The 15,237-nt window shown below is 45.2% G+C and overlaps 1 protein-coding gene across 9 annotated transcripts in view; it reads left to right on the forward strand.

Moving 5' to 3' along the window:
• CLIP1 (CAP-Gly domain containing linker protein 1) overlaps positions 1-15,237 on the forward strand; it is a 307,706-nt gene that overhangs the window by 280,625 nt on the left and 11,844 nt on the right. For 6 of the 9 annotated variants that reach the window (XM_063964456.1, XM_063964457.1, XM_063964451.1 and 3 more), the window contains 2 exons: positions 515-535; positions 2,638-2,755. In XM_063964456.1, the coding sequence (XP_063820526.1) occupies positions 515-535; positions 2,638-2,755 (139 nt within the window). Of the gene's footprint in view, positions 1-251; positions 484-514; positions 536-2,637; positions 2,756-15,237 lie in introns of those variants that run through there. The other 3 variants (XM_063964452.1, XM_063964460.1, XM_063964459.1) reach the window with 2 other exon arrangements.

Raw genomic sequence — 15,237 nt, forward strand, 5'->3', positions numbered from 1 at the left:
CATCAATGTTCCTTCATACGAGTTCCCATGTAGCATATAAGGTCTATCACATAGCATTTTAGTGAAGTCTGAACAGAATACTTTGTATTAAAATTGGGTGTTTTTCCTGTAACTGAAATGAAACTGATCTTTGTGGATTTCAAACTGTCCTGCTGTGTTCCAGCTTGCGCTGCTAATCAATGCTCATCCCATTCCTTTCTCCCTTTCTACTTTTGCTTCCTTTGCTATATCTGTGTGTCTTTAATGGTAAGACTGAAGAAAGTCTATCCACGTTATAACAAATAGTCTTCTTTTTATTATTATTATTATTTCAATTTATTTTTATATATATATATATATATATATTTTTTAGTACAGCATTGTTGTACGTATTTTGGCTGCGTATGTCCTAAAGTGTCTTGCTTTTGTTTTTGTAAAAGAAAAATGAAGCCACAATTATTTTTCCAATCAAAAAAAAGGAGATTTATCTTTTCACGTTTTCTAACATGTGGTCTCTGTTATTTGCATTTTTAAGCTTACCCAGTAACACAGTAAGGTACTTATTTCATTACTGAATATGTGTATGAGTAATAAGAGAAGAATCTGTCATCCAGATAGAGTAGATTTAGGAAGCCTAGCAGCACGTGCTGGGAATTGTAGTTCAGCACTCCATGAAAAGACTGCCTTTGTGAGAACAGTAATCAGATGCTGTGCTCCGATATAAAGATAATTATTCCCTTGCCTAAGGTTTTCTTTTTGGCTTTTTGGGCCTTTACTCTAACTCTTATTTCTCCAGTGTGTTACTAGCTGAACAGTTTATGGCTTCTCTAGCACTTATAGTTTTATAACTGTCCACAATGTGTAATATTTTTTACTTCTTTAAATTAAGAACGGATACAAACTAAGCAATTTAATTCTTCTGGAAAGTCATGTGATCTTCCACAATAAACAGATTGTGAGGTTAAATGGTTATGTTCCATTGTCTGTGCACAGCACCATATCTAACACACTGCCTTGGCCCTGGGCACCTGATTTATATTTGTTCACTTGCTAGTTGTAGCAATGTTTAGATTCTCCACTTGCTACTCTACTTTCCTGTGTACATGTGCATAGTCATCAGTATGCTCCGCTTCTTTTCTTTTCTTTTTTGTTACTTTATTAAATACAGCATTGTGTTTCATGTGTTGGAAATCAAAGGTCTTGAATGTAATACTCTGGTTAGGTATCCAAGCAGGGGAATTCTGATTCATTGGGAAGTGCAGTATTTTGCTGATTGGTCCCAAGACCCCTCTGTTTTCGGTTTTCTAGAAGCTAGCAGTGTTAATAAGACAACTGATGTCATACATAGCAAACTGTTTTATTATGTACAAATCTGAAATACTTTCATCTTTTTTTTTATCACTGAAGTGTTTTTATAGTTATTAGCAGCTAATGCAATCTTCTTTTCTTCAAACTAAATTCATGCAATGCTTCAGTCATTACTGCCAAGCTTTTCTCACTCTGATCATGTATTTGCAATTTACTGACCACATAGAAATACATTCTGCTTTGTGGATTAATATTCTTTCTTTCTTAAAAATCCCTGTTGGGAAGTTAATGTAGAGAACAGTAGTTGATAAAAGTACTGAAGTGGACCGGCTGATCCTTCCATCATCATACCCAATGCTTTGCATGCTTATTGTGCGGTAAAGCTGTGCATGTTGTGTGTCGCTTGGTAACTTTTCTGAAAGACTTCCAATGATGCATACAGTAGAAATAATAAAATATTGTACTACTTGTTGAAGTGTCAATTGTATCAGGCAAATTGTAAAATCAGGCCGGGATTAGTAAATTATGCGTAGACATACTATATGACAAACAAGGCTGGGGGGTTTTGTTTTGTCCCCATATGGTGCGGTTGACCTACTCCAGATAGGCAGTGCATGCTGGCAGTGTAGCTAGCGGTCATTTTCAGATAAAATCATTTCCTTTTTTTTTTTTTGTTAAAGTTGGTGTTAGGGTTTCACTTATGCTTTGGAAAGGCTAAATAACCCCAAATCCTGCTCCAAGGACTCCCCACCTTATACCAATGCCCCGATATGTGTGCGAGGAAAATACCCTAGCCTAACCCTTCGGCCACACTCTGAAGCTCACTGTGGGGTTACCTTGTGTATCCAGTGTTATGAATCAGCCTAGTAGTTCTCACGTTGTCTTTTGTATTTGAAACTTTGCCTAAGATAGTGCTCACTGTAGATGCAGGGTGCTGGCCAGTGAGGGGGCATGTTTTAATGCTGAATGGCAATATTTTAGAAGTGATTTATCGCTACAGTAGCTGTAATGATAAATCACGTCTAGACTTTATCTTTTGAAAATGAAAACTGCCCCCCCTCCTGCTGACCAGCACCCTGCATCTAGAGTGAGCACTGCAGAATAGTGCAAGTATTGTACGGAATGCCTGGATTTTACACGTTGCCTGTAATACATTAGCCATTTCATACACCTTTTGTGCTGTCCTTAGGATTTGTTTGCAACTTTGAAGAGCCCCGTCCCCTTTTATACTATGCTCAGTTGGTGCTGGTTACTTTCCCAGGGGAACTGCACAGAATTAACTAAATCTAAATATTGCACGTGTTCTCTAGTTATTTGTCTCGTTTGGTTTCTGACTTTTTTTCTATGCAGAGAATGTATTCTAAAGACAGAGTTTGATGAAGAGAAGACGTCTCTACAGAAATCTCTCACGAGTACCAGTGCCTTGATCACTGAGAAGGACAGAGAACTGGAAAGACTGAGAAAGGAGGTATGAGGCAAATGGTATTCCTGAATAAATGTTTTTCCCATTCATTTCTTTGATTACTTTTTGGTTTGATGACCATACTCATTTGTGGCAATTCAGTTGTTTTTGTCGCACCCGATCTCTCATCTAAAGTAACGGGAGATTGCGGGGCGATATTCAGTTGATTCCCCCCCCCCCCCCCCTTCCCTCATTATCCTGCTGAGTAAAGCGGCAAAACCCAACTAAACAGATGGGCGTGAAGCGGAATGTCCCATTTGGACGTTCAAATGGGTCACTTTTCGTGCATTTCAGGTCGCCACCCCTGGGGGTAGCAAGCTGAAAATTAGGTTCTCAATCCCGTCGGCAGAAATATCGGAATAGCTGCTGACAGGTGCTCGCGGGTGCGGGGACCCGCACTAAGATTTGAATTCAGACCATTATGGTGAACAATACTTTATAGCAGTTCTTTCAGTACCATCAACAGGTCATATTTTGTGGTATTATTTAGTAATGCACAGGGAAGACCGAAATCCTGAAAACAGGGCTTATTGGAAAAACTTGAGGGTTGAAGTTGAGAACCAGAAGACTTTTGTTATTAGTGCGAACACTGATATACTGCAAATCCGTATGTTTCTAGCAAATAACAGCAAGGGATTTTGTCTGTATTTTGAACAAAACATTTTACCTTTTGCTGCCCATTGGTCAACACAGAAGGAGTTTTGTTATGAGTGCCAAAGGTGGGTACACACTAGGTGATGTGCTCGGTGAGTAACATCGCCAAGTGTTTCCCCTCCAGGGCCGCCCGATGACAGGCATACACACTGTGCTATATCACAAATGATATCGCACGGTGAAGTCATGCCTAGCCAGCCGGATCACGCAGCTTTAGACGCTTTGTCCAAATTGAGCTGCATGCACAGCCAAGACCATGGGTCGTTAACCTGCGGGGCTGCGCATTGCTCGGCGGCGCCATTCACACTGGGCGATATAATAAACTATAGTTCTGATGATCTGGGCCTATTTTGATGGAGAGCCTGGAGCTGCAGCTCCATCTGGCCCTGACATTGGTATTATGTAATCAGAAATTCCTGTCAAAGCTTTTGCCTCCCATGGAGGTGTATTGAATTTGAGTCACGCATCTCTCCACACGGATGAAAATATGGACAAGAGTTCCAGTTGGGAGCTTTGGAACATCTACATATACAGTATCGGGTATAGTGTTATAGTTTTGCTTCACTCCTCAGAGAAATCCTTTCTAATTAGCAATCTGTGTGCAGGCTGTAAAAGCTTAGCTGCCAACCAGTACTCTGTTCTAGACTGTACAAATGTTACAATACTGGTACTAGGCACAATTCATCCATACGTAAAGTTCGAATTAGGTTTCACATTTGGAAGTGCTCTAGATCAGTATGCTATTTAAGATTAGTAATTTCTGTTCTACAAATTTTAAAGACTGTTTTGGGAAGACATGTTCACTATATCGCTAAGTGTGTACCCACCTTAACATTAATATACAGAGGTAACATCTATATAGGTACAGGGGGTAACCTCTATATTTAAACAGAAATAAATTACCATGGTGCTGGTACCATGTAAATATAGATATAGGTAATACAAAGCACGGGCATATTCCTTTTCTGTTTTGAGAAACTACTGCTTTATAGATGCAGGTGTCAATATTACGATATTTCATTCTATGATAGTCGATCATTGTTCTAGTGACCAATGTTTAGCATGTGTGGTAATGTTTTAGAATGAAATTTTAAGCACTGAGAAATTATGAATTGCCGCGTATGAAATTATATGACTTGAAGTAATACAAATTACTATAGATTTATTTAATGTTAATTTTTGGGGTAAAGTGTGTGCTATGTAACTTACGTTGAATACAGATACCTGTGCTTTCCCTTAGTATGTGTATGTGGAAGTATCTGATTAATGTCCAGTAATGATGATGTGTATTCATGTAACAGGATGGTTATATCTGCTAAAATCCATGATAGTCCAAAGCTGTGTGCAAAACATTGTTAGTTCTTAGCTGAATTCTCTGTAGAGCCTAAACCATTCCAAACTGGGTCCTACCCTGTATCTTGTGAACAGTATGCTAAACATGTTTTCTGCTGCGGGGTACACTGGGCTCCACAGGGAATGACATTGGGGTGTAGAGTAGGATCTTCATCCGAGGCACCAACAGGCTCAAAGCTTTGACTGTTCTCAGAATGCCTAACGCCGCCTCCTCTATAACCCCGCCTCCGTGCACAGGAGCTCAGTTTTGTAGTTGGTGCCATGCAGTAAGCAGGCATACAACAGGGAGGCTGCTCCAGCAGCCCTGAGAGAAGCGGGTCGTCCCTTCTGGATCTCCGACTGGGTCCTCCTGACGAAGGACGCCAGTCTGAGGGGTTGGGGCGCGTGTTGGAGCAACACTTCCTTCAGGGTCTCCGTTTGAGCCTCTTGAATCTGCAGACCTTAAGTGGCTTTCTCTTAAGGTATTGTTTCTGCTGGCTATTGCCTCTGCTAGATGGGTGTCGGATTTGGGTGCCTTGTCTTGTAGGTCACTATGGGGTATATGCAATTGCGGTCGAATTCCCGAAACTGTCGAATTTCGGGACATTTTCGCCAAAAAAAAAAAAAAAATCGTCAATGCAATTCAGTACTTTCCGTCAAAAAAACGGACTTTCAAAATTCGACTTTTTGAAATTCGACTTTTTGCAAATTCGACTTTTCTGCAATGATACAAGTGCTGCAATTCGACCAAAGTGTATTCAATTCAAGTTTGGAATTTCGACAACAGTGCTTTTAGACAGCAAATCCGTCATTTTCAATCCGCCACACTATGGAGGGTGAAACCATTAAAAAAAATTAAAAACATGTTTTTTTTGTGGTTTTTTTTCTTGGTAATATCAGATCTATTTATATTAGAAGGGATTAGGTACTTGGTTTGTCTTTTTTGGAAGCACAAGTATTATTTATATATTTTTAAAAATAATATAATTTTTTTTTTTTTTATAGATGGAATGGTAAAATCCCGGGGAAAAATGGCGTGGGGTCCCCCCTCCAAAGCATAACCAGCCTCGGGCTCTTCGAGCTGGTCCTGGTTCTAAAAATGCGGGGAAAAATTTGACAGAGGATCCCCCGTATTTTTAAAACCAGCACCGGGCTCTGCGCCTGGTGCTGGTGCAAAAAATACGGGGGACGAAACGAGTAGGGGTCCCCCGTATTTTTCACACCAGCATCAGGCTCCACTAGCTGGACAGATAATGCCACAGCCGGGGGTCACTTTTATACAGTGCCCTGCAGCCGTGGCATTAAATATTCAACTAGTCACCCCTGGCCGGGGTACCCTGGGGGAGTGGGGACCCCTTCAATCGAGGGGTCCCCCCCCCCCAGCCACCCAAGGGCAAGGGGTGAAGCCCGAGGCTGTCCCCCCCATCCAATGGCTGCGGATGGGAGGCTGATAGCCTTGAGAAAAATTACAAGAATATTGTTTTTTCCAGTAGTACTACAAGTCCCAGCAAGCCTCCCCCGCAAGCTGGTACTTGGAGAACCACAAGTACCAGCATGCGGGAGAAAAACGGGCCCGCTGGTACCTGTAGTACTACTGGGAAAAAAATACCCAAATAAAAACAGGACACACACACCGTGACTTGTACAACTTTATTGCATACTGCCGACACACACATACTTACCTATGTTGACACGAAGCAGTCGGTCCTCTTCTCCAAGTAGAATCCACGGATACCTGAAAATAAAAGATAATTATACTCACCTTCCAGCGTCCAGAGATACATCCACGTCCAGAAAATAATCCAGGTACTTGGCAAAAAAACAAAACGCAAATACCTGTGCCAGCGGACTGAAAGGGGTCCCATATTCACACATGAGACCCCTTTCCCCGAATGCAGAGACCTCTATGTGACAGCTGTCACAGAAAGGTCTCTTCAGCCAATCAGCGAGTGCAACGTCCTTGCACTCTTGCTGATTGGCTCTGTGCGCGTCTGAGCTGACAGCGCATCGCAAAGCCTCTCCATTACTTTCAATGGTGGGAACTTTGCGGCTAGCGGTGGGGTCACCTGCCGGTCAGCGGCTGACCGCGGGTAACCCCCCCGCTGACGGCAAAGTTCCCACCATTGAATATAATGGAGAGGCTTTGCGATGCGCTGTCACAGCACAGACAGCGCACAGCCAATCAGGTGAGCGCCACGTAGTAGCGCTTCCTGATTGGCTGAAGGGACCTTTGACAGGAGTCACGTGGAGTCCCGGCACATTCGGGGAAAGGGGTCTCATGTGTGAATATGGGACCCCTTTCAGTCCGCAGGATCGGGTCATTGCGTTTTGTTTTTTTGCCAAGTACCTGGATTATTTTCTGGACGTGGATGTATCTCTGGACGCTGGAAGGTGAGTATAATTATCTTTTATTTTCAGGTATCCGTGGATTCTACTTGGAGAAGAGGACCGACTGCTTCGTGTCAACATAGGTAAGTATGTGTGTGTCGGCAGTATGTAATAAAGTTGTACAAGTCACGGTGTGTGTGTCCTGTTTTTATTTGGGTATTTTTTTTCCAGTAGTACTACAGGTACCAGCGGGCCCGTTTTTCTCCCGCATGCTGGTACTTGTGGTTCTCCAAGTACCAGCTTGCGGGGGAGGCTTGCTGGGACTTGTAGTACTACTGGAAAAAACAATATTCTTGTAATTTTTCTCAAGGCTATCAGCCTCCCATCCGCAGCCATTGGATGGGGGGGACAGCCTCGGGCTTCACCCCTGGCCCTTGGGTGGCTGGGGGGGGACCCCTTGATTGAAGGGGTCCCCACTCCCCCAGGGTACCCCGGCCAGGGGTGACTAGTTGGATATTTAATGCCACGGCCGCAGGGCACTGTATAAAAGTGACCCCCGGATGTGGCATTATCTGTCCAGCTAGTGGAGCCCGATGCTGGTGTGAAAAATATGGGGGACCCCTACTCGTTTTGTCCCCCGTATTTTTTGCACCAGCATCAGGCGCAGAGCCCGGTGCTGGTTTTAAAAATACGGGGGATCCTCTGTCAAAATTTTTCCCCGCATTTTTAGAACCAGGACCAGCTCGAAGAGCCCGAGGCTGGTTATGCTTTGGAGGGGGGACCCACGCCATTTTTTCCCGTTTTTCCCCGTTTTTTAAAATCGCTGCAAAATCCGGCAAATCGGCCGTTTTTCGCCCGCGGGAATGTCGAATCCGTTTTTCATTGAATATGGTGAATTCCGGCAGCCACCTGCCGGAATTCACCTGTCGAATTGTGTCGAATTAAAAAAACGGCGATAATTTGCCGCGATTCGCCGTGAATTGCATATACCCCTATGTCTGATTATATTTAAACAATACCATCTTTAACCACCATTTACATGATTGAATCCATATTAAACCATATTAAATTATTAAGCATATGAAGTTATTTAAATTAGTAGGTTCCTGCTGCAGTGGCTTTTTCGGGGTGTTTTATTTTACTACAGACTGTAAAACATATGTAATTAAAAATATAACACGTAAAACTTTTTTTAAATGGAAACTGATTATTTACTACCATTCAAATGCTATCCATCTTTATTTAGATGAAGTACTTGTTTCATCCTAGCACATGACTTGGATACAATTATTTTATCATCCGTAAGATACCATTAAATAGTTGCCGCCATTCATATTTTGATGTGCTTGATTTCGGTGACTAGAACTAGTTAGATATTAAGTCAAAAAAGATTTGTCATTTTGGATAAGTGTGCACTGTGAGTGTGAGGTTGTCATTGCAGCTGAGATGCTGGTGGCACAATAGCTTTTTCTTCTGCCAATGAATAGGAAACAGTCACCCCTAGTATTATGTAGCATCATTTAAAGGCCATGGTACATTTATTTTAGGGCTATTTCAGCTGCTGCATGAAGAAGGAAGCACATATAAAGAGACAGTATTAATATTTAAGCTGCTTGCAGTAAATGATAACTATGAATCTGAAGGTTAGTAATCAGTGTGCTGGTTGTGTCAGTTATGTTGTAGCTGTTGGTGTTTCTGTGGCTATAGGATCGTTCATCAAAGACTGTGAAGTCTAGCAAGACGAGCATTTTAACACCACAAATCAGTCTTCCTTACGCTTTGGGTGTATATTATCTGCAGACATCTTTTCTTGTATCTGAACTTGCTGGCTGTGTTGAAAGAAATGTCAAACGTAACTAGGGGGAATCTTGTATTCTAATTAGCTTTAACATTGATAATATAATTGTTATGCAGTGCACAGTGTCATCTAAATCCACTCATTTCACCTGAAAGACTAAAGACTGATTTAACAAAGCCATTATGTTGGATGTTCTTGCTTTTCTTTGGACTTTTGTCATCGCATGGGACCTTTTACAGTGTGTCCATATATGTTACAAGCTGCTGTTATGCTTTCTGATCTTTTTAACCAATTAACTGACATTTTTGTATTCTTGTATTTAACAGAAAGCGGTCAGGCATTGTAGTTTTTTTAAATTAAGTATAGTGTGTGTCTTAAAAAATATATTTAAATATTTTTTCTCTAACGTCCTAGTGGATGCTGGGAACTCCGTAAGGACCATGGGGAATAGCGGGCTCCGCAGGAGACTGGGCACTCTAAAGAAAGATTTAGTACTATCTGGTGTGCACTGGCTCCTCCCTCTATGCCCCTCCTCCAGACCTCAGTTAGAATCTGTGCCCGGACAGAGCTGGGTGCTTTTAGTGAGCTCTCCTGAGCTTGCTAATAAGAAAGTATTTTAGTTAGGTTTTTTTATTTTCAGAGAGCTTCTGCTGGCAACAGACTCTCTGCTACGTGGGACTGAGGGGAGAGAAGCAAACCTACTAACTGCGGCTAGGTTGCGCTTCTTAGGCTACTGGACACCATTAGCTCCAGAGGGATCGAACACAGGACCTGACCTTGCCGTCCGTTCCCTGAGCCGCGCCGCCGTCCCCCTCGCAGAGCCAGAAGACAGAAGCCGGCAGAAGCGGAGAAGACATCGAAATCGGCGGCAGAAGACTCCTGTCTTCACATGAGGTAGCGCACAGCACTGCAGCTGTGCGCCATTGCGCCCACACTAACCCACACACTCCGATCACTGTAGGGTGCAGGGGTGGGGGGGGCGCCCTGGGCAGCAATTGATACCTCCTGGCAAAAGCTGCATATAGACAGTGGGACACTGTTATATGTATGAGCCCCCGCCATTTATTTTACAATCAAAAAAATCGCGGGACAGAAGCCCGCCACTGAGGGGGCGGGGCCTTCTTCCTCAGCACTCACCAGCGCCATTTTCCTTTCACAGCTCCGCTGAGAGGAAGCTCCCCAGGCTCTCCCCTGCAGAATCACGGTAGAAGGGTAAAAAAGAGAGGGGGGGCACATAAATTTAGGCGCATTAATAATATTACAGCAGCTACTGGGTAAACACTAAGTTACTGTGTAATCCCTGGGTTATATAGCGCTGGGGTGTGTGCTGGCATACTCTCTCTCTGTCTCTCCAAAAGGCCTTGTGGGGGTCCTGTCCTCATTTAGAGCTTCCCCTGTGTGTGTGGTGTGTCGGTACGCGTGTGTCGACATGTTTGACGAAGAGGGCTATGTGGAGGCAGAGCAAGTGCAGTTGACTGTGTCGCCGCCGACGGTGCCGACACCTGATTGGATGGATATGTGGAAGGTGTTAAATGATAATGTAAACTCCTTACATAAAAGGTTGGATAAAGCTGATACCTCGGGCCAGTCAGGGTCTCAACCCATGCCTGATCCTACAGCGCATAGGCCCTCAGGGTCTCAAAAGCGCCCACTATCCAAAATGGTTGACACAGATGTCGACACAGATTCTGACTCCAGTGTCGACGACGATGATGCAAAATTGCAACCAAAAATGACAAAAGCTATACGTTACATGATTATAGCGATGAAGGATGTTTTACACATATCAGAGGTAAACCCTGTCCCTGACAAGAGGGTTTATATGTATGGGGAGAAAAAGCAAGAGGTGACTTTTCCCCCTTCACATGAGTTAAATGAGTTATGTGAAAGAGCGTGGGATTCCCCAGATAAGAAAGTCCTGATTTCCAAAAGGTTACTTATGGCGTACCCTTTCCCGCCAGAGGACAGGGTGTGCTGGGAATCCTCCCCTAGGGTAGATAAAGCTCTCACACGCTTATCTAAGAAGGTGGCCCTGCCGTCGCAGGATACGGCCACCCTAAAGGATCCTGCTGATAGAAAGCAGGAAAGTATCCTGAAATCTGTTTATACACATTCAGGGACTCTACTGAGGCCGGCAATTGCGTCGGCGTGGATGTGTAGTGCTGTAGCAGCGTGAACAGATAATCTGTCTGAGGAAATGGATACCTTGGACAGGGATACCATTATGCTGACCCTGGGGCATATCAAAGACACTGTCCTATATATGAGGGATGCCCAGAGGGACATTTGCCTACTGGGCTCTAGAATTAATGCAATGTCAATTTCTGCTAGGAGGGTCCTGTGGACTCGGCAGTGGACAGGTGATGCAGACTCCAAAAAACACATGGAGGTGTTACCTTACAAGGGTGAGGAATTGTTTGGGGACGGTCTCTCGGACCTGGTTTCCACAGCTACTGCTGGGAAGTCAAACTTTTTGCCATATATTCCCTCACAACCTAAGAAAGCACCGTATTACCAAATGCAGTCCTTTCGCGCACAAAGAAGCAAGAAGGTCAGAGGTGCCTCCTTTCTTGCTAGAGGCAGGGGTAGAGGAAAAAAAGTTGCACCTTACAGCTAGTTCCCAGGAACAGAAGTCCTCCCCGGCTTCCACTAAATCCACCGCATGACGCTGGGGCTCCACGGGTGGAGCCAGGAGCGGTGGGGGCGCGTCTCCGACATTTCAGCCACCAGTGGGTTCGCTCACAGGTGGATCCCTGGGCTATACAGATTGTGTCTCAGGGATACAAGCTGGAATTCGAGGTGATGCCCCCTCAACGTTACCTAAAATCGGCCCTGCCAGCTTCCCCCATAGAAAGGGAAGTAGTGGTAGCGACAATTCACAAGCTATTTCTCCAGCAGGTGGTGGTAAAGGTTCCCCTTCTTCAACAGGGAAAGGGATACTATTCCACAATGTTTGTGGTACCGAAACCGGACGGTTCGGTCAGACCTATATTAAATTTAAAGTCCCTGAACATTTATCTGAAAAGATTCAAGTTCAAAATGGAATCGCTCAGAGCGGTCATTGCAAGCCTGGAAGAGGGGGATTTTATGGTGTCTCTGGACATCAAGGATGATTACTTGCGTGTCCCCATTTATCCGCCTCATCAGGAGTACCTCAGATTTGTGGTACAGGACTCTCATTACCAATTCCAGACGTTGCCGTTTGGGCTCTCCACGGAACCGAGAATATTTACCAAGGTAATGGCAGAAATGATGGTGATCCTGAGAAAGCAAGGAGTCACAGTTATCCCATACTTGGACGATCTCCTCATAAAGGCGAGGTCGAGGGAGCAGTTGCAGATCAGCGTAGCGCACTCTCAGGAAGTGTTGCAACAGCATGGCTGGATTCTGAATATCCCAAAGTCGCAGCTGATTCCTACGACGCGTCTGCCCTTTCTGGGCATGATTCTGGACACAGACCAGAAGAAGGTGTTTCTCCCGACGGAAAAGGCTCAAGAGCTTGTGACTCTAGTTAGAGACCTCTTAAAACCGAAACAGGTGTCGGTGCATCACTGCACGCGAGTCCTGGGAAAGATGGTGGCATCATACGAAGCCATTCCCTTCCGCAGGTTCCATGCGAGGATCTTTCAATGGGATCTGTTGGACAAATGGTCCAGATCGCATCTTCAGATGCATCGGCTGATCACCCTGTCCCCCAGGGCCAGGGTGTCTCTTCTGTGGTGGATACAGAGTGCTCACCTTCTCGAGGGCCGCAGGTTCGGCATACAGGACTGTGTCCTGGTGACCACGGATGCGAGCCTCCGAGGGTGGGGGGCAGTCACTCGGGGAAGAAACTTCCAAGGGTTGTGGTCAAGTCAGGAGGCTTGTCTGCACATCAATATCCTGGAACTAAGGGCCATATTCAACGCCCTGAGTCAAGCGGAGCCCCTGCTTCGCAACCAACCGGTGCTGATTCAGTCAGACAACATCACCGCGATGGCTCATGTAAACCGCCAGGGCGGCACAAGAAGCAGAGTCGCGATGGCGGAAGCCACCAGGATTCTTCGGTGGGCGGAGAATCATGTACAAGCACTGTCAGCAGTGTTCATTCCGGGGGTGGACAACTGGGAAGCAGACTTCCTCAGCAGGCACGACCTTCACCCGGGAGAGTGGGGACTTCATCACGAAGTCTTCATTCAGATTACAAATCGATGGGAACTGTAGACATGATGGCGTCCCGTCTCAACAAAAAGCTACAACGGTATTGCGCTAGGTCAAGAGACGCCCTGGTAACACCGTGGGTGTTCCAATCGGTCTATGTGTTTCCTCCTCTTCCTCTCATACCCAAGGTGCTGAGAATCGTAAGAAGAAAAGGAGTGAGAACAATACTCATTGTTCCAGATTGGCCACGAAGGCCTTGGTACCCGGAACTGCAAGAAATGCTCACAGAGGACCAATGGCCTCTGCCTCTCAGACAGGACCTGTTGCAACAGGGGCCCTGCCTGTTCCAAGACTTACCGCGGCTGCGTTTGACGGCATGGCGGTTGAACGCCGGATCCTAGCGGAAAAAGGCATTCCGGAGGAAGTTATTCCTACGCTGATAAAGGCTCGGAAAGACGTAACAGCAAAGCATTATCACCGCATATGGCGAAAATATGTTGCTTGGTGTGAGGCCAGGAAGGCCCCTACAGAGGAATTCCAACTGGGCAGATTTCTGCACTTTCTACAGTCTGGAGTGACTATGGGCTTGAAGTTGGGATCCATAAAGGTCCAGATTTCGGCCCTATCCATTTTCTTTCAAAAGGAACTGGCGTCTCTTCCTGAAGTTCAGACGTTTGTTAAGGGAGTGCTGCATATTCAGCCCCCTTTTGTGCCACCAGTGGCACCTTGGGATCTCAACGTGGTGTTGCGTTTCCTAAAATCCCACTGGTTTGAACCACTTAAGACCGTGGAGCTAAAGTATCTCACGTGGAAGGTGGTCATGCTATTGGCCTTAGCTTCGGCTAGGCGTGTGTCAGAATTGGCGGCTTTGTCATGCAAAAGCCCTTATCTGGTTTTTCATATGGACAGGGCAGAATTGCGGACTCGTCCCCAATTTCTGCCAAAGGTGGTGTCATCTTTTCATTTGAACCAACCTATTGTAGTGCCTGCGGCTACTCGTGACTTGGAGGAGTCCAGGTTACTAGATGTAGTCAGGGCTTTGAAGATTTATGTAGCCAGAACGGCTGGTCAGGAAAACTGACTCGCTGTTTATCCTATATGCCCCCAACAAGTTGGGGGCTCCTGCTTCAAAGCAAACCGTTGCCCGCTGGATCTGTAACACGATTCAGCAGGCTCATTCTGCGGCTGGATTGCCGCATCCAAAATCAGTGAAAGCCCATTCCACAAGGAAGGTGGGCTCTTCTTGGGCGGCTGCCCGAGGGGTCTCGGCTTTACAGCTTTGCCGAGCTGCTACTTGGTCGGGTTCAAACACATTTGCAAAATTCCACAAGTTTGATACCCTGGCTGAGGAGGACCTTGAGTTAGCCCATTCGGTGCTACAGAGTCATCCGCACTCTCCCGCCCGTTTGGGAGCTTTGGTATAATCCCCATGGTCCTTACGGAGTTCCCACCATCCACTAGGACGTTAGAGAAAATAAGATTTTACTCACCGGTAAATCTATTTCTCATAGTCCGTAGTGGATGCTGGGCGCCCGTCCCTAGTGCGGACTTTCTGCAATACGTGTACATAGTTATTGCTTAATAATGGGTTATGTTATGTTGGCATCCATTGTTGATGCCCTGTTGTTGTTCATACTGTTGACTGGATAAGTGTATCACAAGTTATACGGTGTGATTGGTGTGGCTGGTAGGAGTCTTACCCGGGATTCCAAAATCCTTTCCTTATAATGTCTGCTCTTCCGGGCACAGTTTCCTTAACTGAGGTCTGGAGGAGGGGCATAGAGGGAGGAGCCAGTGCACACCAGATAGTATTAAATCTTTCTTTAGAGTGCCCAGTCTCCTGCGGAGCCCGCTATTCCCCATGGTCCTTACGGAGTTCCCAGCATCCACTACGGACTATGAGAAATAGATTTACCGGTGAGTAAAATCTTATTATTTTATCACAAATATACCTAGGGGGTGTTTTGCACACTGCTCACCATAATGGTGCTGGGGGGGAGGGGAGCAGGGACGCGACAGTGTCAGCTAAAGCCCAGCTGGCTGTGGTCGTAACCGTGCCAGGTGATTAAACTACTGTATTGTTGAGCGCTTACTATTCTCATTTTGCTGTGTTAGGATGCAGCCTACACTTCTCAGATCCATCTAATCGTTGTTTCCAGTAGATCTCTGAAGCATGTACAAAGGAGTTGTCAGTAACAGAAATGCTTTGTGCAAATTAGTGGATTATGTAGTAGAA

The sequence above is a fragment of the Pseudophryne corroboree genome, chromosome 1, assembly GCF_028390025.1.
Source record: "Pseudophryne corroboree isolate aPseCor3 chromosome 1, aPseCor3.hap2, whole genome shotgun sequence".
NCBI classification, from domain to species: domain Eukaryota; kingdom Metazoa; phylum Chordata; class Amphibia; order Anura; family Myobatrachidae; genus Pseudophryne; species Pseudophryne corroboree.